Genomic DNA, 17,398 nt, shown 5'->3' with positions numbered 1-17,398 from the left:
TACTTACAGTTTTTCTCCTATCACTAGGATTTTAAACTCAGCTATTTCATTATCATGACAGTCAAGACAGCCACTCCCAAGACCACATCTATTTACAACCAACCATCTTTTTACAAACAACTCCAACTTGAGCCCTCCAGGGAAGAAAAGAGGCCTTTAGGGACTTCTTCCTCTGGTGAAGCAGAGCACAAGATGTTTAAAGGAACAGATATAATCTATGGATTCCTGGTTTAAAGCTTACTGGCAATCAGAGCCATAACTAATACGTGTATGTTTTGACTTGCAGCATCAAGGAAGCACAAATTCTTTGAACCAGCTTTGAAAATGCATTCTCAAACAGTCACCCCAAAGTAGTTGTGTGTAACAGATCCTATGTAAAGAAGACTGCTTATGACAGTGCTGTATTTCTCTATGTGCAATCAGGAAAGTTCTTGTTCAGTCTAAATTTTTTGTAGACTGTACATTATGGACACATTAAGCTCAGGGATTTGAACACAAATAAGGTTCTCAGTAACCTGAGCTTGTTCCACAAGATCTCTTCATTTTCAAGCTTCAGGTAGAGTTTAAGCTAACTCTTGGTATGCCTTGCTTTAGGCTGTGGCAGCTTTTTAAGAAGGAAGATAACTGGGTCCTGTCCTTAGAAGCTTCCCAGGGGTCTAAGGCAAAGGTAGGTGTTTCCTTAGGCTAGGACTTTAGCCCCTTCCCCATTGCTTAAAAGAGAGTATCTGGCATAGTGAAACACAGTATGTGTCCCTCCACCCATTTTTACTTCTGCCTCTTATTTCCCCCACTGCCCCTTTCCTGTTTCTTCCTCTAGTGGCAATGAAATGGCAAAGCCAGCTGGGAAATGGACACACAAGCCTATGGGCTCACAGGCTAAGGGAAGTTGAAGTCCCGCACATGGAAGGAGGGTCTGCTCACAAACTGTCTTCTGTCTTCCAAATGCTTCCAACCAGCTTTCTTGCCATATCAAAGGACAGCAAGCAGTGTTCCTTCCTCCCAATGGATTCTGTATAAATCGTGGTGGTCTTTGGCCCAGGGTGCTGCTGGAAGTGGCAGTGTTACCAGCATGAGGTCAGAGCAGCTGTGGCTTTGTTCACATATTGAAAACCCACAAGTAAAATTTAGGTGCAAAAGCTGTGTCAGTTTGCCACACCCAACTTTCCATACTCAGATTTCCCTGCTGACCACCAACACTTGAGCCTCATAGCAACAGGCCACCATAATTAGTCACAGCTTCTGTTCAGAAGCCTGAAGGCAACAGGAAATCAGGAAAACTAAGCTGGAACCATCCTTGTAAGTCTTTGCAGGTCTGCAGGTGAAATCAGGAGTACAGCTAACACGCTGAGAAGAAAACCTTTTGGTTTTGGCAGTCAAACAAATACAAGTTTATTTACAACAAATAAGAAAATATGGCCATCACATCAAATTCTGGTATATTTACAGCATCCAGGTGAAGGATGAGATAGCAAAAGGGTAAGAGGGGCAGAAGGTTGGTATTAAGGAAAGAGGAAGTCTCCTGTTGAATTGCAGAGGAGATGAGCTGAAACAGGCCAAAACCTCCATACTTAAAAAGCTGAGGCTTCAGGGAACACAAACAGATAAACTCTTAACTCATGGCCGTGGGCAGAGATGTAGCTTCTGGGATGACCTTCCCTGAGAATTCCACTGAAGCTGACACAGCAAAGGTGAGTTTGGGCCCCAGTGCTCAGGGAGCAAGGGAAGGAGGGTGTGACCTTTCCTGCTAAGGGATGATGAGGGGGCAAGAGACTTTGCTCGCCTGCACAGGCAAGGGACCATGGAGTCGGTCAGCTGAGCTGGAAAGCGCTCTGGTTCACGGCACTGAAAGCTGGCACGGAAGAGAAGGGGAAGGCTTCGTTCCAGTCCAAGAGCAAGGAATGCGAGACAGGCCAGCTGGGATGTGAGCTCCAGTCCTGCCGCCCAGGTTTAAACCCCCATGGGGCTACCTGCAATGTATGATTATTTTTTCTTTAGTGAGCCTTTCAGCTTCTTCTCTGAGGAGCGTTGTTTCCGCACCTTCTCCTCCTTTTTCCCCAAGTTCTCATAAACTGTTGACTCTTCTTTCTGCCTGTAAGACCAGGGAAAAAGTGAGGAAGAGGAAAAAGCCAGCCAAGCCCACAAGCAGATTTGCCAGGGGCAGGCAGAGCGGGTCTCTGCTGCAGGTGAGCTCTTACTTGGAGGGTTTTCGCGAAACCTTGGGGTGCACATTCCTCACTGCAGGGGGGTAGGCGATGTTCCCATACTCAGACTCGTTTGGCTTGCCTTTCTGAGACTGCAGGAGAGGAAAAACAGGCTTAGAAGAGTGTGATCTGGGAGATGCATTTGAGGCACCATGGAAGAGTTCTGTGTGTTAAACCCCACTCTGTGCTAGGATCTCAGTGGAAGTTGGTGGATTGCTGAAGTGCCTGGGCTCAGCACACTGCCACTGCCAGAGGTGAGCAGCAGGTGCAAATGCAGCCTTGCACAGGAGGCAACAGTGGGGCAACAAATCTCTGGAGGCACTAGAACACCTAAAAGTCCCAAATTTCTGCTAAAGAATATTAAAACAGCAGGAGCTACAGCATGCTGCCAGAAGCTACAAGGAAAGAGAAAAGACACCACTTATCAAATAGCAGGAAAAGATGATGCAGCTGCAAAACTGGGATGTGAAAGACAAAGAGGAAATAAGAGGCAAGGAAAGTCTTTGCTTGTCCTAAACGAAGTTTGTAACAAAACAGCACTTGGTGAAGTTATTCAGAACATAGTTGAGGTAACTGCATTAAAATGTACCTGCTGTCTAGCAGTTCAGAAGGGATTGGTACTTGAATTGCTAATGAACTTGTCCCCTGAATTTAAAAGTCTTAGAAGAGAGGAACAGGGACACAGATCTTACTGCACCATTGTAGTCTGTGTAGGTCTCGGTGTTAACTTAAAGCTTCTGAAACAGAGCACTTCGGCTCAGAGCCAGCAGCATGCAGGGCTTGGGCTCTCAGGGCAGTAGAGCCCCTTTTCTCTCACCTGGATAACTTCCAGCTTTTTCTTGGTTGCCTCTATGAACTGGCAGATGGCCATGTAGATGAACTTGTACTGGGCCTCTGTCTGCACCATCCCAGATCGCTGGGCCCTCACCATCTGGATGGTCTTCTGGATGTCAATGTCGCAGTCCAGCCCTAGCAAGGAGCACCAGAAAAGCTTACAGACATATCCACTGCCCTCTCGCCCAATTCTCTACCAAAAGCAGCCACAGTGGAAGACAGTCAAGAACTTTCCACCTCCTTCCATACTCTTTGTTTCTGTATGGACCTCCTATCTCTCCCTCTGCTCAGTACCTTTGAAGTCTGGCCTTGGAGGAAAAGCCAAAGCTCAGGGAAGGCTGAAGCAGTAATGGTACAGAGATCCAGCAGAACAACTTTCTTAGGGCTATGGCAGGATCTTCTCCTACTGACAGCTGATAGTTTTCATCCCTCTGCAGCTGAACTTAAAGGCAAAGCCCTACTGGGTAGTCCAGCTCATTTTAAGTCCTCTTACCCTTGGTGGAGATTGTTTCCACTATCATATCAATGACGATGATAGTCCCAGTGCGGCCAATCCCAGCACTGCAAAGAGAGGACAAGCAGAGGTCAGAGCAAGACAGGTCCTGAAACAAAATGCAGCTGCTTCTGGGGAAGCATGTGGCTCTTGTAGTAGCTGTTCAGCAATGCCACAAAAGAGTCATGGGTTCAAAAGGTAGAGAGCTTGGTGTAGGGGCACTGAAGAAGAAAACAGCAAATATTTGGACTGGCATATGCTTCACTCACAAGTCCTGGGGTACAGCTGGAAGCAGCAGGACAGACTTTCTGTATCTCACCCTAGATAAGCAACGGAGGATGCTTCAAACTCCAGCCTCTGTACCAACCTGCAGTGTACCAGAATAGGCCCTGCATTGGGAATACTCTCTTGCTTCTGGTTTATCTGGTCGAGGAAGCTGAGGACTCCTCCCGGCTCACTGGGTACACCATGGTCAGGCCAGCTCAGGTACTGGTATTGCCAGATCTCACGCACAGCTTTGCCCTGAGAAGAGCAAAGCACCCCAGTGGTAAAATTGCAACCCAGTCCTATCCCTGGGCTCTGTCCCAGGGAGAGATGAGTCTGAAACCAGAGAGAATCTCTGTTTCCTGCACACTTCTTGGTGATTCCACCAGTGTGATTCCAGCCCAAACCAGGTGGGAACAGCAGCCCTAAGCATGCTAAAACAGCAGCATCATCACAGCACCCAGCAGTTCCCAGGTTTAACTGTATGGTGGCTGTTAGACCCACGGGTTGGATGGCAGCCCTCGGTCAGACACTCACATTATCCTTTGGGCACACACAGAGGTGCCGGAGTTTGTACTCCAGTGCATCGTGCTCCCCAGCGTTCTGCACAAGGTAGGGACCATATTCCTTCGTGCTGCCCAGCTCTGGCCAGTAAGGCACACATTTGTTCTGTGTGGGCAGAGAGGGCAGGGTGAGGATGGGCAGAAGACAGGAGAGAGAGAAAAAGCAGAGCAATGGTTGAAAGGGAAAGGATACACCTCCAGACTGCTACTTACCCGGCCTTTTTCCACCTCCCGTGTTGTCATCACAATAATGCGTGTGTTCTCCTGCCACACCATTTGCCACAAGTCATTGACTGTGGCATCCAGGCAGCCCTGGCTGGCGATGTAGGTCTTGGTGCACTCATCTGGGCTGATCAGGGTGTTCTGAGTGCAGATGGGGGAGGGTCAGGAGGGCTGCAGGAGCAGCAGGCCTTCCCCTGCTTTGAGCACACAGTCATCTTTCAAGAATCTCACCTTGACATAGTTGGCATTGATGTAGTCAGATCCAGGTATATTTGGGTCCCTTCCCTGGAGGATGACTCTGGAGTGATCAACTGGGAGTGCAGTGAAAGAATGAACAGTGCAATGAGATACTCCATGCACAGCCACACAGAGCTCCCTCACTGCCCTGTGCCACCTCAGTCATGATTCCCAGTGATGCCCCATATCCTCAGCTCTCCCTCTCTGGGCCCAGACCAATCTCACTCCATCCTCCCATCTCTCTGTCTCTGTGATGGACCACAGAAGCTAATGACTCTGATGCAACCCTCCCTCCTTCCTTCAAAGACAGGGAAAGGCTGTGACCTCCCTCATCAGCTCTTAAATCCACCTTGTAACCTACTCTGGAGGACAGAGTGGGTTGAGGAAGGGATGGCTTGGACAGTTCTTCATTGCCTGTCTGTCCGTTTGGATTTTTTTATAGCGGAGAAGCAAGACTCACAGGGCAATATGTTCTTGTATCGGTTCTTGCTCTTATTTTCAGGTCTCTGGCCCTCATGACGGTCAAACAGGTGCTTGGCTTCCTGTTTTTGCAGGCTCTGAGAGCAGAAGAAAGAGTAGTCACAGCAAGGTCACAATGTATGACAGGAGAGGTGGGCACTAGGAGGCACAGTGGTGGCTCTGATGACACATGGGCATGCCGTGGGGGAGCAGAGAAGTGAAAACCAAACCTAGACTTGAGAAGCCTGAGCCTTATGCCCTTACTGTCTTGGTGACTCACTCTCCCAACCATAAAACAGCAGCACATTTCTACCTCACTGGGCTCACTTAAAGATGAGACTCATTCCCCAAGGAAACTGGGGAATTATTTTTGAAAGTGTGTGTTTCAGAAATACTTCACACTTCTTTCAGAAATAAATTGACAAGACACAAGAAATTTGTGTACAGGAAGAAATCGAAGATGGAGAATGAGGTGGTGCATGCAGAATTCACATAAAGCCAAATAATGTCCCCCAGCAGTTTCTTACATCAAATTCCTCCCAGAATCCAGCCTTGGACGTCTCCTCAGACAGACTTGTCTTCTTGTTCAGTTCCTGCACTCTGTTCTCAATGTCAGCAGCATTCACCCTTGTAGCATAGTAGGGCTGGGGATGGGAAAACACAACAGGTGAGAGAGAGAGAGATGCTGCTGGAGAGCAAATTGTCCTCTGTGCACCATGGAAAAAAGAAGGAAAAGGACATAAAGCAGAAACAAACAGCAAATCTGTCCCTCCAAAGGGCCCCTAAAAAACAGGAAACCAGACTTACCTGCTTCAGGTACACAAAGGAACCAGATATCTCCTCAATTCCAACCTTCTTGAAGTGCTCCACCAGATCTGTCAAGCTGTCAAACATCTCAGCACCTCCAACTGTGTAGCGTCCATTCTAAACAGAGGAAGAATGTGTAATATCTCACTCATAACATTCATAACAGAATCCTGGAATAGTTTGGGTTGGAAGGCATCATAAAGGGCAGCTAATTCCAAGCCCCCTGCCATAGGCAGGGACACCTTCCACTAGACTGGGTTGCCCAAAGCCCCCTCCAGCCTCGCCTCAAACACTTCCAGGAATGGGGCATCCACAGTTTCTCTAGGAAACCTGTGCCAGTGCCTCCCCAACATCACAGTATTTTTTTCCTATTTATCCCATCTAAACCTGCCCTCTTTCAGTTTGAAGACATTCCCCCTTGCTCTATCACTCCATGGCCTTGTAAAAAGTCCCTCTCCAGCTTTCTCATGAGCCTCCTTTAGATACTGGAAGGTGCTGTAAGATCTCTCCAGAGCTTTCTCCAGGCTGCACAGCCCCCACTCTCTCCACCTGTCCCATGAACAAAGCTGATGACGCTCAGGAAAAAGGCAATGCTGGGGTCCAGATCCATAGGCACCACCCTGCACCATCTAGGAAAGCATTTGCTCTGGCAGGGAGGTCAGAAGAGTTTGCCCTGAGCACACGGAGTTCATGGCTCTGTGCTCTCAGTGGATCAAAGCCCAGAGAAGGTGTATTGCCCTCCAATCCCATTTAAGGCCAGTTGCCTTCTCTCCTTAGAATCTCTTCATCCCACATGAATAAAGTAGGAGAAATCGTGACAGCCATTTCGGTAACATCCATCAGACCACTGCCTCTCCTCCTGCCCTTCCACTGCTCACCTCACACATGATCTTGATGTGTGTAACTTTGAGCTGGGTCCCAGAGGCACCAGTTGCCCCAGCTGGAGCATCAGACCCAGGTTTAGGCTGGTCAGTGAGGACAGACAAGACAAAGTCCCCAGGTTTGCTGAGGCTCTCCCGCACCAAGAAGGTCCAAGGGGTAGCTTTGGCCTGGAGCAGTGACTCAGCTGCAGGGCCTGACAGATGCCCATGGTACCACCTAAGAAAAAACAAGAGAAGGTCAGAAAAGAGGTGGAGATGCAGGAAGTGGATGCCCTGGAGCAGATGAGTGAAGAACAGCAACACTGGGGAAGGGTGAGGGAGGAAGAAAGGAAGGCAGAGACAGAGAAGAAGGAATGAGAGAGGAGCAGAATTTTGGGAAGAACAGATAAGACAGAAGGTGGAGAGCCGGGCAGAGAGGAAAGTGCAAGGGATGAGGTGGAGACAGAAGGGACCTAGGGAGCAGAAGGCTGGTACCGGATGACACAGTGGGAAAGCACCACTGTGTGACACACACATAGGCACAGGTAAATGATACTTTCTGCCTGGAACACCAGTTGGGAGAGAGTAGTCTGTGTGTTTCAGCACCTCACAGTATTATTGGGCTTGTTGCCTTACTGCTGCAAGGGGCTCTGGAAACTCAAACACCAGGGAAATAAAAATAAGCCCCCACTGAGTCAGAAACTCTGCTATGAGATTTAGCAGCACCCAGATGGTTGTATTGAGATCAGATCCATTAAAGAACCATTCCAGAAACTCCTCTTTCTGAAACTCAGTCACCTCTTCACTCAAAGGATAATGCCCATTCTCTGGGCACGTCACACTGCAGCAATCACCCTGGCGATGGGAGTGAGCACCAGGAGCTGATCCACGTGCACATTTCTGTCTTCAATGCAAAAACTCAGCAGCTCCTTCTCTCCTCCTAGCACAAAGTCAGGAGCATCCCCATTTCACCAAGGGATTCCCTGCCTTGCCATGGGGATGTGAAAATGGATTTACTTCCCACGAAGCAGCTAACAGGGAAGGCCTGGCATGGTACTGGTGAACTTCACATTGTTAGGGGGTTATTTGTTCCCCCAAACTGAGATGGAGTTCAGGAGGCCACAGCCCAGTCACAGAGGCAGCTGGGGCATTCATATATTCATTCTCCTCTGCATCTGGTCAGAGCAAGGGGGTGCTCCACATACAGCAAGAGGTTCACACAGTTATTGGCCTCAGCAAGTAACTTTTGTTGACCCTCACTTCGTGCACCGCAAGAAGCAGCTGGTGACTCTCACTGCATGGTTGTCATTAATTTCTGAACCTCCTCTCAGAGAACTGTTCAGCCACCATGTGCTCAGATGCCACCTTGGGATCAGTTGGCCCCTCCTGCCCATCCAAGAGGTCTCCCAGCCTCCCCTCCCCACAGGGAGGAGGGGGTTAATGGGTCCCATTCCTCCCTCCCCCAGCAAAGCCCAGCTCTTCAAAGCCACGTGACGGAAAATCACTTGGGGAGAGAGTGAGAGGAGCTTTCGTAAGAGCCCGAGGGGGGGAGGGGTAAGTTTCCAACCGCAGGAGGAAGAGAGGAAACTGCAGCAATGGCCTTGACTGGAGAGGACAGCCAGCAGCAGACCTGCCCCTCTGCAGCCTGACCCCAGAGCAAGCTGGGGTGTACCCTGATGTTTTGACCCAGGGCATCTCTGCTCCATGCCTCCAGGTGCCCAAGGAGGACGTGAGCAAGAAGGACTTGTCCACCCCAGAGCAGGGCATGACAGCTCCCCCGAGCTGTATCAAAGGGCCTGAAAGCAAAAGGCAAGGGCAAAACCACCTGATTTGATTTAGGAACTTGGTGTCAGAGACACATGCAAAGTGGGGACAGGAAGAAGACTAAGCAGGCCAGGAATAGCAGGGGAACATGGTCCTGCTCGCAGCTACGTGACTCACCCAGGCCTAGAATAACCAAGGAGGTTTGGGGCAAAACTGAGGGCTTCCACACAACGTGTCCCTCCACAGACCATTGCAGACCCACAGCGGACACCGCAACCTTTTCTTTCAGAAACAGCATATAAATAGCAAAGGCAACCGGAAACCAGAAGTAAAAATAGATCCCTATTAGGTCTGCTGTGATGGATCAAGGTACGCACAGCTATTCCTGGGGATGCTGCCCCCATGGACACATAGGAGGTTAAGAAAGGCAGGAGGCACTTTTTACAGGATTTGCTCTGAGGATGCAGGCAGGACAGAAAGGAGGCCATGAAACATTTAATCACAGACACAGCAGCTGCCTTGCTGTCCCTGTACCTCTCTGTCGTGGGGTCAGAGCAGTTGAGCGGGTATCGCAAGTCGATGATGGTTCCATCTTTGTCCTGCAGCGAGCCCTGTTGCTGTGTGTAGTACTCCACCAGTTCTGACAAGGTGGCAAACTTCTCCCCTCCATACAGGTCATAAAAATCCCCAGTATTCTGGATGCGGATGTGGGTTACCTGATCACCAACCCTGTGGAATAAAGCACAGGGCAGTCCAATGAGGTGGTTGGAAAAGGGGCAGAAAAGTGTCCTGCACTACCTCCCACCATGGAACCAGAGCAAACCATCTCCATGAATGGAGATGACTGGAAAGAGAAGCTCCTTGGACAACTTGAGGGAGGCTCTAGAAGATGCTGGGAAGCTGAGGTCATTTTACAGCTTGAGAAGAACTCAAAGGAATAGAGACAGGATGAAGAAGATGCCACAGGACATGTGAGGATCTAGGCAATCTGTAACACTCTGTATGTAACACTGCAAAGACAGAAGCTGGGGTCCAAGTTACTTACCGGACTGAAAGGGAAAAATCCCCTTGATTCCTCCGACTGGGTCTGGCCAGGAAGCTCCCATGGACACCTCGTCCCTTCAGTAAGGCTTCAGCTTCCAGCCCACTCAGGTCACGGTGAAACCACCTAGCAGAGAAAATAAAAGCAAGACCAAGTGAATAAAAAAGGCCAGGCACTACTGTGGAGATTTGTAAGGTGAAGAATGGTCCCTGGTCAGCATCCCTAGGTGAAATCCAACAGCAGCATCCCTTCCTGCCTGATGCCTCCCCCAGCCTATGGACAGTTCCCATTAGAGATACACCTTCCAGGGCCATCCCTGCCCTCATCCATCCTACTTCCCTGGTCCCATTCCTTACACACACAGACCTCTCAGACCCTCTTACCTCACCATTGTGGAGGGAGAAAGAAGAGGCGGCTAAGTGGCTGCCACCAAAGCAACCCAAAAAACACAGAGGAAAAATCAGTTTGCGCTGGAAAGGAAGGGGAAGTCGGAGGTCTGTGCTGGGGCACCCAACGCCAAACTGTTCCTGTGCCTCTTGGGATCTGGCCATGTATCTCTCCTGGAGTCGACTGTCAGTCCATTCAGACCCTCTCCATCCACCTTTTCCTGGACAGGTGCCTTGATCTCTGGCCCGCTGCTCAGTGCTGCTGGTCACGGGAAGTTGTGAGCCCGTACACAGCGGGGCACGCACGGCTCCGGGAACAGGAAGCGCTCTGAGCCATCCACTCTGCAGCCCCAAGCTGCTTTGCATACACTTCTGCTTCTCCTTTTGTGTCTTTCCTCCCCATAGCCCCTGTTATTTTTGGGTCTCTGTCTTTAGCACACAAGGACTGACTCTTCGCATGCATCTTGGGTTCTGGCCATGTTCACAAAACTCAGTTCTGCTCGTCCTCTGTTCCCCTTTTCCTCCAAAAGGCTAATGAGCAACACAAATGGTCCCAAATGTCCCACATGCTCTGTACAGGCACAGAGGGGAATCTGTGTGAACCCAGAGCTGCAGACTTCAAGGTCCAGGCTAGTGCTCTGAGCACAGCAGTGCCTGCCTGAAACCAGCCTGCCACAGGATGGGAATGACACAGGCCGTGGTAGCTCAAAAGGGATGGGGAGGTTGGAAGAGGGTGGTGAAACTGCCCAGAAAGGCAGGCAGAGACCAGGACAAACAGCTACTACCTACAGGGAACCCACATCGCACTGAGGGAGCTGAGCTGAGAACCTCCAAAATCCCAGCACCCCATACTGAGGCCAAAGCTGGACAACCTGGACAACCAAGTACAAAAAAAAAAAAAAAAAAAAAAAAAAAAAAAAAAGAAGGAAAACAGTTCCAATCACCTAGCTGCTTCCAGCTGTGGTCCATGACTGCCCTGGCCACAACACTGGTTTCAAGGTCTGCAGGTCTGGTGAAAGAATGGGAGCTAAGCAGTGGCCTAAGAGTGCAATCCAGCTGGCAAAGGAGCCTGGCTTTTCCCTGGGGCCATCTCAGCTACCCTGTGTGGTGTGGGCAGCAGCAATAGCAACAGCAAGAGCCTTGCTCATTTCAAGCAGCATCAGCTGCAAACTTCCCCACACACCACCAGACTGGGAAATCCTGCAAAAAGATGAACATGCTGCTAGCTAGACAAAAACTCGTGGCCAAGACAGAAACCAGCAACAAAGGGAAGTACAGGAGAGACGAGTGGGAAGCTAATCTTCATTGCTAGAAAGGCAACCCAGGCACCTACAAGAGCTTCCTTAGAAGAAATGCTTCTGGTTTCATGCACATGGTGAGCTGGGGTGTGGTGAGCTGCAGGCAGCCAGAGGTACTGACTTAGAACTGATATTAAAAACCAAGGACATTTTAAATGCATGGGACCAACTCAAGGGAACAACTTCTGCACAAAGTTGTAGAAGTTGCACCAGAAAAAACGGCACCTAAATCAGTCTAGCAGGAACAGGAAACAAGTGTTGTCTATAGCCAAGGGAGAGAAGGCAGGAACTTCCAAGGAGAAATCCCAAATATTAATTCCCAATATCAAAAGCATATTAGAGTATGCTGAGTCAATACAAAGCCAAGGCAGACGAAAACCAGAACTTAGGCACCCCTGTACCCTACCTGAAGGAGAAAATCTGTCTGAGGAACTGACCATTAGTTGGACAAAGGAGAACAGGGAAAGAAAAAGGTAGCAAAGAGCCCAGACCAGAATAAGAAAGGGTGAGAGAGAATTTATCCCATGTAACTCAGTATCCTCCAGAAGGACAAGCCACAAGGTGCAGTGTAATCTCTTGACAGTATTTTTGTGGACAAAAATCCCATATTACATAATTTACAGGATGACTTTACGCTTCTGCTTCTTTCATTTTAGAAAAGGAGTGGATGCATGCAGCTGCCCTGGTGTCTTTGATCTGGGCCATCTAATTGAAAACTACCAGTAAGGGAGGGAAATGTCACCACAGAGAAGCCATCAGTCGGTATCTTTGAGGTTGCCCTCCCAAATGGCTGCAGCATGGAACAGCTGAGCCACTAAATATAATAAGACTATAACTGAGCTACTAAACCATTTTTTAAATATAATTAAGAGGTCAAGAGATTTCAGCAAAGAGACTACTCTTACACTGTTTGGCTTTCAGTACAACACAGGTGTTAGAACCTCATCTTGTAAATCCCTCGTGGAAGCAGGCCACAGCTAGCACAGTAACAAATTTCTAGTAGAATGTAAATGAAATAAATAATTAAAAGACACACATCTGGATTCTGCAAGAAAAAAAGGCCCTGAGAAACTGGAAAGGATCCAGCATAATGCCACTAATGCAGTGAAGAGCCTGGAACACAGCAGAGAGCAAGCTGGGTTTATTCAGCTTGAAGAAAAGATGCTTAAGGAGGGATTTAATACTTGTCTGAGACTACCTAAAAGGGGCCGTAGGGGTTTAGAGATGATGAGTCAGGTTCTGTTTTGTGGGACACAACAAGAAGACAAGAGGCAACAGGCATCACTTGCAGCAAGGGAAATTCTGATTAGGTATCAGGAAAAACTGCACACGTGCTCCCCCCCAAGGGGGTTCAGCACTTGCCACAGGTCCCCAGAGCAGCCGAGGAAGCTCCACCCTGGCAGGTGTCAGGACTCAGCCGAACAAGGCCCTGAGCCACCTGAGCTAGTTTTGGGGCAGCAGGGGTGGGACTAGGCAATCCAGAGGTCAAAATGGTTGTCAAAGGAAGAGCAGAGAGAAAGATTGTGTACAGAGTTTCTTCTGCCCTCCTACTTCCTAAGCCTCTATTAGCAGCTACTTGTAGTCAACTGTCAAATGTATAACAAATTTTGTGCCCTTTGACAAAGAGCTCCCTTGCTCAGTTACAGAAACATCCCCTCCTTTGACTCACTTATAACCTGCTCCCTGCCTCTTTTTTAACACCTGGTTGTTGTAAAGAAAGGAAAAGTCAGTGGGTGATTCCTGGTTTTTGCCCCCTGCTCCAAGCTGCTTGTGGTAACAGACCTGAAACATCCGTATCCATCCTCAACTCTTTGCCAGGCTGAAGACTCCAGCCCTACTAAGGGGTTTCTTTTTGTACAGAACTATTCTATACCTCTGACCACCTTTGCTGTCCCTCTCAGAGATATTGCCAATTCTGCCATTTTGATTTGGAGATAAGAGTGAAGGGGGGCACAGAACTGTGGTGTTCAAAATGCCGGTGAATCATGGACAGTGATGATTTCTGATGTTCACTACAACCAAGCATTAAGCTAACAACTGCATGGACTTCTATAATCAAGGAGAGGTTATCATTAGTTCACAGTCATTGTTTTATATGCAATTTTTGTATTATTTTTCTGCATGAACATTGTTTTACATAAACATTTTCATCTGCTGTTCTACTGCCCACTCAATCACTGCCATTAGGTCTTTCCGAAATTATTCACAAGTCAACTCCCACCCCAATATCCTGAATAACTTTCTATCATCATCCAATTTTCTCACCTCACCAAGCTGTATTCCCAGATCACTTGGGAATATACTGAACAGCATGTATTCCAGATAAGGCCCCTGTGATCTGACCAGTGATGGATGACTTCCCTTTGCTATAAAAATGGGATATTAATTCCCACCTTCCATTTACTACTCTCTAGTAATTCTTTACCCAAGAAAACCTTCATCTTCTTTTTCTAATGTTGTGATTTCAGCTTTATTTGAAGACTTTGATGAGAAAATCTTGTCAAATTCTTTAAATCCAAGCAAACTGTACCGGCCAGACCTGCCTTATCTACAAGCTTGCTAAGCCCCTCAAAACCCTCCAGTTTTACAGGACCATATTTGCCTTTACAAAAGCAGATGCTGGTGCTTTCTTTAGTATCATATTCATTGCTTTCCCCATCATACTGTACACCCGCTTGCTCAGATGACTTTATTGTTCCATGCTTCCCTCACATTTGGGGGGAGCTAATTTGGAGCCCTTTTTGAGAATGAGCATTGCATATGTTACTTCTAAATCTCAGCACAGAGATGATTTCAGACAGGACTTCTGTACAGAAGTCTGTTGTAGTTCAGGCATTAATGCAGAGCAAAGGCTGCCTGGGGATGGGCAGATGGACCATCTTCTTGTGACTTACCAAAGCCACATGCTCTCCATCAGGCCCTGGGGCTCCAGCACAGTGCTGGGCCACTGTGGTTGCCCAAATTCTTACCAGGGAGTGATGCTAGTATGAATCCCATTTCCTGACACCCTTCCACAGTAGTCTCCAGAGCAAGGTACCTGTTTGGACTGACTGTGAGGATTGTATGTCCTGCATAAAGGACTAGAAAGACTGCAGCAAATAAAGGAATAACCAGTATTTAAAAGGCCAGGCAGCTGACATCTCTCTCTGCAAAACCATTCAGAGATGCTGCAGCTGCAGGGTGGCAGAGGAACTGCAGCAGACTGGGCATCACAAACCCTGCTTGCTTGTTATCAAAGTGAGAAGGAGCAACAGTAACAATGAAAAGCACAGCGAGCTCCAATCCTCTGGCTACCTCTAATAGGCAGCTCCTATTAAAAACTGGGGGGGTTTCCCTTCTGTGCCTGATTCCTACTGCTGATATTTTTATTTTTCTCACCAACAACTCTTGTTTTCTTGCCCTAACTAGCATTCACAGCACTCACCCACGGGATGGCATCAGGGTCTTGTCTCTCAGATCCCCACTGATGGAGGACTGACAGGAGCTGGTGGAGGAAGTACCACAGCCCTCAACCAAGGGGGTCCCACTAAAGAAAATAAAGCAATATTGGAATTACCAAGAAAGGATCTTGAAACGGATTTTGGAGAGAGATCAAAGACCTTGGTAGAGGAGAGGTGGCCTGGCACCCTGGCGGCAGGGCTGGATGCTCATGGCGCTGAGTGCCGGGGTGCTGGAGCAGCAGCTGGCAGTGCTTGCGGGTGCAGCACCTCCCGTGACTCACCTGAGCCCGATCTGCACAGGCGAAGCCCCGAACTCCACCCGCTCCCAGGCGGAATAAGAAGGTAGCTCCAGGTCAGGCAAACCTCAGGCCTCAAGCCGCGGGCTTAATTTTCACCATTTGCAAAGCACTTCCTGGACCGTAGTTAATGAATAATCGGAGGGGTGGGGGAAGGCCAAGGCCAAGCTCGGAGAGGTAGATGGAGACGGAAGGGACCGACTGCTCTTCCTGCCTCCCATCCACTGAGCTCACGCCCTCGCTGGCTGCATTCCTGCCCGGTTTGTAACTGAGAGCACAGAACGCCCGACGCAGCTCCCTCACACCTGGCTTGCAGCTCCCTGCTCTCCCAGGCCTGGCTCCTTCACGCTCAGCCCTTTTCTCCTCCTTTCTTTTGCCAAAGACCTCAACTCTTCCAAGGGCAACAGGGACAAAGGGCAGGAGGTTACAAGCAGACATACCTGTTGTCCCTCTGAACCACACTGGAAATAAAACTTTGTAAAGGAGCAAGGCCGCACCACTAGGTTGATCCCTCTGCAGTCCAAGAAAAAACGTGAGACAAAAATTGTATGTTGTTTATGTTGTTCTAATACAGGCTGCAGCCAAATGGGGCAAGCCCAGCCCTCCTATGCTCGGCGCTCCCTGCTGCCTTTTGCACTAGGGATAATGTGCTGGATCACATTTTCAGCCACAAAACAAGACAGCCACAGGCACTGGGGGCAGGAGTAAATTAGCACTGACCCTGCTGGGACAGGGGCCTCAATGGCATTTACAACACTTGCTGAACAGAACTAGATCGTGTTGAGGGACACATTTCCTAGTATGCTTCAAACAGAAAGTCTGAAAATGCTTGCCCTTGTAAAGTGCTTAATACCTGTCTCTCTGATATAAGATCCTAGGGCTTCGCACCGAGGCTCTGCACAAACCTTTCTGCAGAACATGGTACATACTGGGCCTCCCAAAACAGCGTTGCACGTGTCACGCAGAGAGCACTGCTGTACCTGCCTCTGCAGCAGGGAGCAGCACTGCTGAGCTCACGGCCATTCATAAAACACGGGCACTTTCAACACACGTTTTATTCACGAGCACACACGAAGCATCCCATTCCTTCCAGGACCGCTTCTCCCTCGTTCAAGTGCCCCATTCCCAGGGCCGACAGGACCTGCACCTCGGAAAGAGGGCACCAGCCGGAGCACCGGGAGAACTCCGCGGGCTCAGGAGGCAGCAACTCCGCCAGTGCCGGCCCCGTGCGGCGGCAGCGTCATGGGCGGCAGGAACATGGCCTTGAGCTTGCCGGACATGCTGGCGATCTCCGGGTCCTGAGACTCGTAGGACTTGATCAGCCGGGCGAACTTCAGGACGCCTGCAAGGAAAGGGGGTGGACGGGACGCCCCGCTGCCCCGGCGGGCCCGGAGCATCCCGCCCGGCGGGGGAACAACCCACCTTCGCCGTCGCTGCTGAACCCGTAGGCCTTGATCACGTCCTGCTGGATCTGGGTGGCCACGGGCAGGAGGAACTGCAGCATCTTGCCCATGTCGTTGCAGGCGTTGTCCCGAGCCTCCTCCATGCGCTGCGCGTTCTCGGGCGCCCCGAACGCCTTGATCACCTCCGCCAGCACCGCTGCGGGACGCGAGCGCTCAGCCGCCCGCCGGCCTCCCGCATCCAGCCACGCGACACGGGCACTCCGCCGCCGGCCCGCCCGGGAGACGGAACCTCCCGCACTCACCCTTCGCCTGCTCCGCGCTCAGCGCCGGCGGCACCGAGGGCTGCGCGGAGGCCGCCATGGGGCGCGGCGGGGCGGCCGCGGCTCCGGTGCCAGAGCGAACAGCAGCGGCCGCAGCCCGGCCCGCCCCGAGCGCGCCTGCGCCTCCCCGCCCCGTTCTGCCATTGCACCGGCCTGTGGGAGCGGCTTCCCGCGAGCGCGGGAAACCTGCTGGACAAATTCTAAAAGAGCTGAAATCACTGCCGGGGCTACCGCCCGGGCGAGGAGCCCCTCCGGGCCGACCCACCCCTAGGTGAGGGCGAGATCCGCTTTTCCCTCGTGCGGCCTCCTCCGTGGCCCCCCGGCCCGGTGCCGCCCGCCCGACCCGCTCCACGCCGACACCGGCAGCTCTGTCGCCGCCGAACGGACCCGGCCGTGCCGCCCGGTCCGTATGCAAATTTCTCGCTTCTCATTGGCACGCGGTGCGCACGCCCCGCCCCTGCCCGCCGTGGCACGGCTCCCGCCCAGCGGCTCCCCCGCGCCTTTCCCGA

The 17,398-nt window shown here is 50.4% G+C and overlaps 2 protein-coding genes and 1 non-coding gene across 4 annotated transcripts; all 3 read right to left on the bottom strand.

The window, feature by feature from the left end:
* Nucleotides 1-1,415: 1,415 nt before the first annotated feature.
* PTPN6 (protein tyrosine phosphatase non-receptor type 6) lies at nt 1,416-15,232 on the bottom strand. Of its 2 annotated transcripts, XM_053935578.1 has the most exons (16): nt 15,152-15,232; nt 14,855-14,956; nt 9,750-9,872; nt 9,239-9,433; nt 6,959-7,178; nt 6,081-6,197; nt 5,801-5,917; nt 5,275-5,371; nt 4,809-4,888; nt 4,569-4,718; nt 4,330-4,461; nt 3,896-4,050; nt 3,529-3,596; nt 3,019-3,170; nt 2,196-2,293; nt 1,416-2,089 (listed from the first exon to the last, which is right to left on the bottom strand). In XM_053935578.1, the coding sequence occupies exons 2-16, from the start codon at nt 14,866-14,868 to the stop codon at nt 1,981-1,983; spliced, it is 1,827 nt and encodes a 608-aa protein (XP_053791553.1). In that variant the 5' UTR covers nt 14,869-14,956; nt 15,152-15,232; the 3' UTR covers nt 1,416-1,980. The 2 variants fall into 2 exon arrangements, with proteins under 2 accessions (XP_053791553.1, XP_053791552.1); XM_053935577.1 differs by lacking the exons at nt 14,855-14,956; nt 15,152-15,232 and adding an exon at nt 10,130-10,540.
* A 971-nt stretch (nt 15,233-16,203) lies between these two features.
* Nucleotides 16,204-17,240, bottom strand: C2H12orf57 (chromosome 2 C12orf57 homolog). The gene is made up of 3 exons (XM_053935583.1): nt 16,872-17,240; nt 16,589-16,765; nt 16,204-16,508 (listed from the first exon to the last, which is right to left on the bottom strand). The coding sequence occupies exons 1-3, from the start codon at nt 16,927-16,929 to the stop codon at nt 16,360-16,362; spliced, it is 384 nt and encodes a 127-aa protein (XP_053791558.1). The 5' UTR covers nt 16,930-17,240; the 3' UTR covers nt 16,204-16,359.
* LOC128784866 (U7 small nuclear RNA) lies at nt 17,050-17,110 on the bottom strand. Its single transcript, XR_008429666.1, has one exon. It is a non-coding gene; the product is annotated as a U7 small nuclear RNA (small nuclear RNA).
* Nucleotides 17,241-17,398: the final 158 nt, after the last annotated feature.

This window comes from Vidua chalybeata, chromosome 2, assembly GCF_026979565.1.
Source record: "Vidua chalybeata isolate OUT-0048 chromosome 2, bVidCha1 merged haplotype, whole genome shotgun sequence".
NCBI classification, from domain to species: domain Eukaryota; kingdom Metazoa; phylum Chordata; class Aves; order Passeriformes; family Viduidae; genus Vidua; species Vidua chalybeata.
This window is presented reverse-complemented; position numbering and strand designations above follow the sequence as displayed.

What these genes read in the sequence shown, in the direction of transcription:
- PTPN6 (XM_053935578.1), bottom strand. An exon ending in TCTGACCCCACGACAGAGAG is followed by an intron (nt 7,179 to 9,238) that starts GTACAGGGACAG and finishes GTTTTTTCTTAG; the next exon opens with GTGGTACCATGGGCATCTGT. An exon ending in ACATCAAGATCATGTGTGAG is followed by an intron (nt 6,198 to 6,958) that starts GTGAGCAGTGGA and finishes TCCTCTGTTTAG; the next exon opens with AATGGACGCTACACAGTTGG.
- C2H12orf57 (XM_053935583.1), bottom strand. Translation starts at nt 16,929, where the DNA reads ATGGCGGCCTCCGCGCAGCCCTCGGTGCCGCCGGCGCTGAGCGCGGAG. An exon ending in GAGCGCGGAGCAGGCGAAGG is followed by an intron (nt 16,766 to 16,871) that starts GTGAGTGCGGGA and finishes CGCGTCCCGCAG; the next exon opens with CGGTGCTGGCGGAGGTGATC. An exon ending in GTTCAGCAGCGACGGCGAAG is followed by an intron (nt 16,509 to 16,588) that starts GTGGGTTGTTCC and finishes CTTTCCTTGCAG; the next exon opens with GCGTCCTGAAGTTCGCCCGG.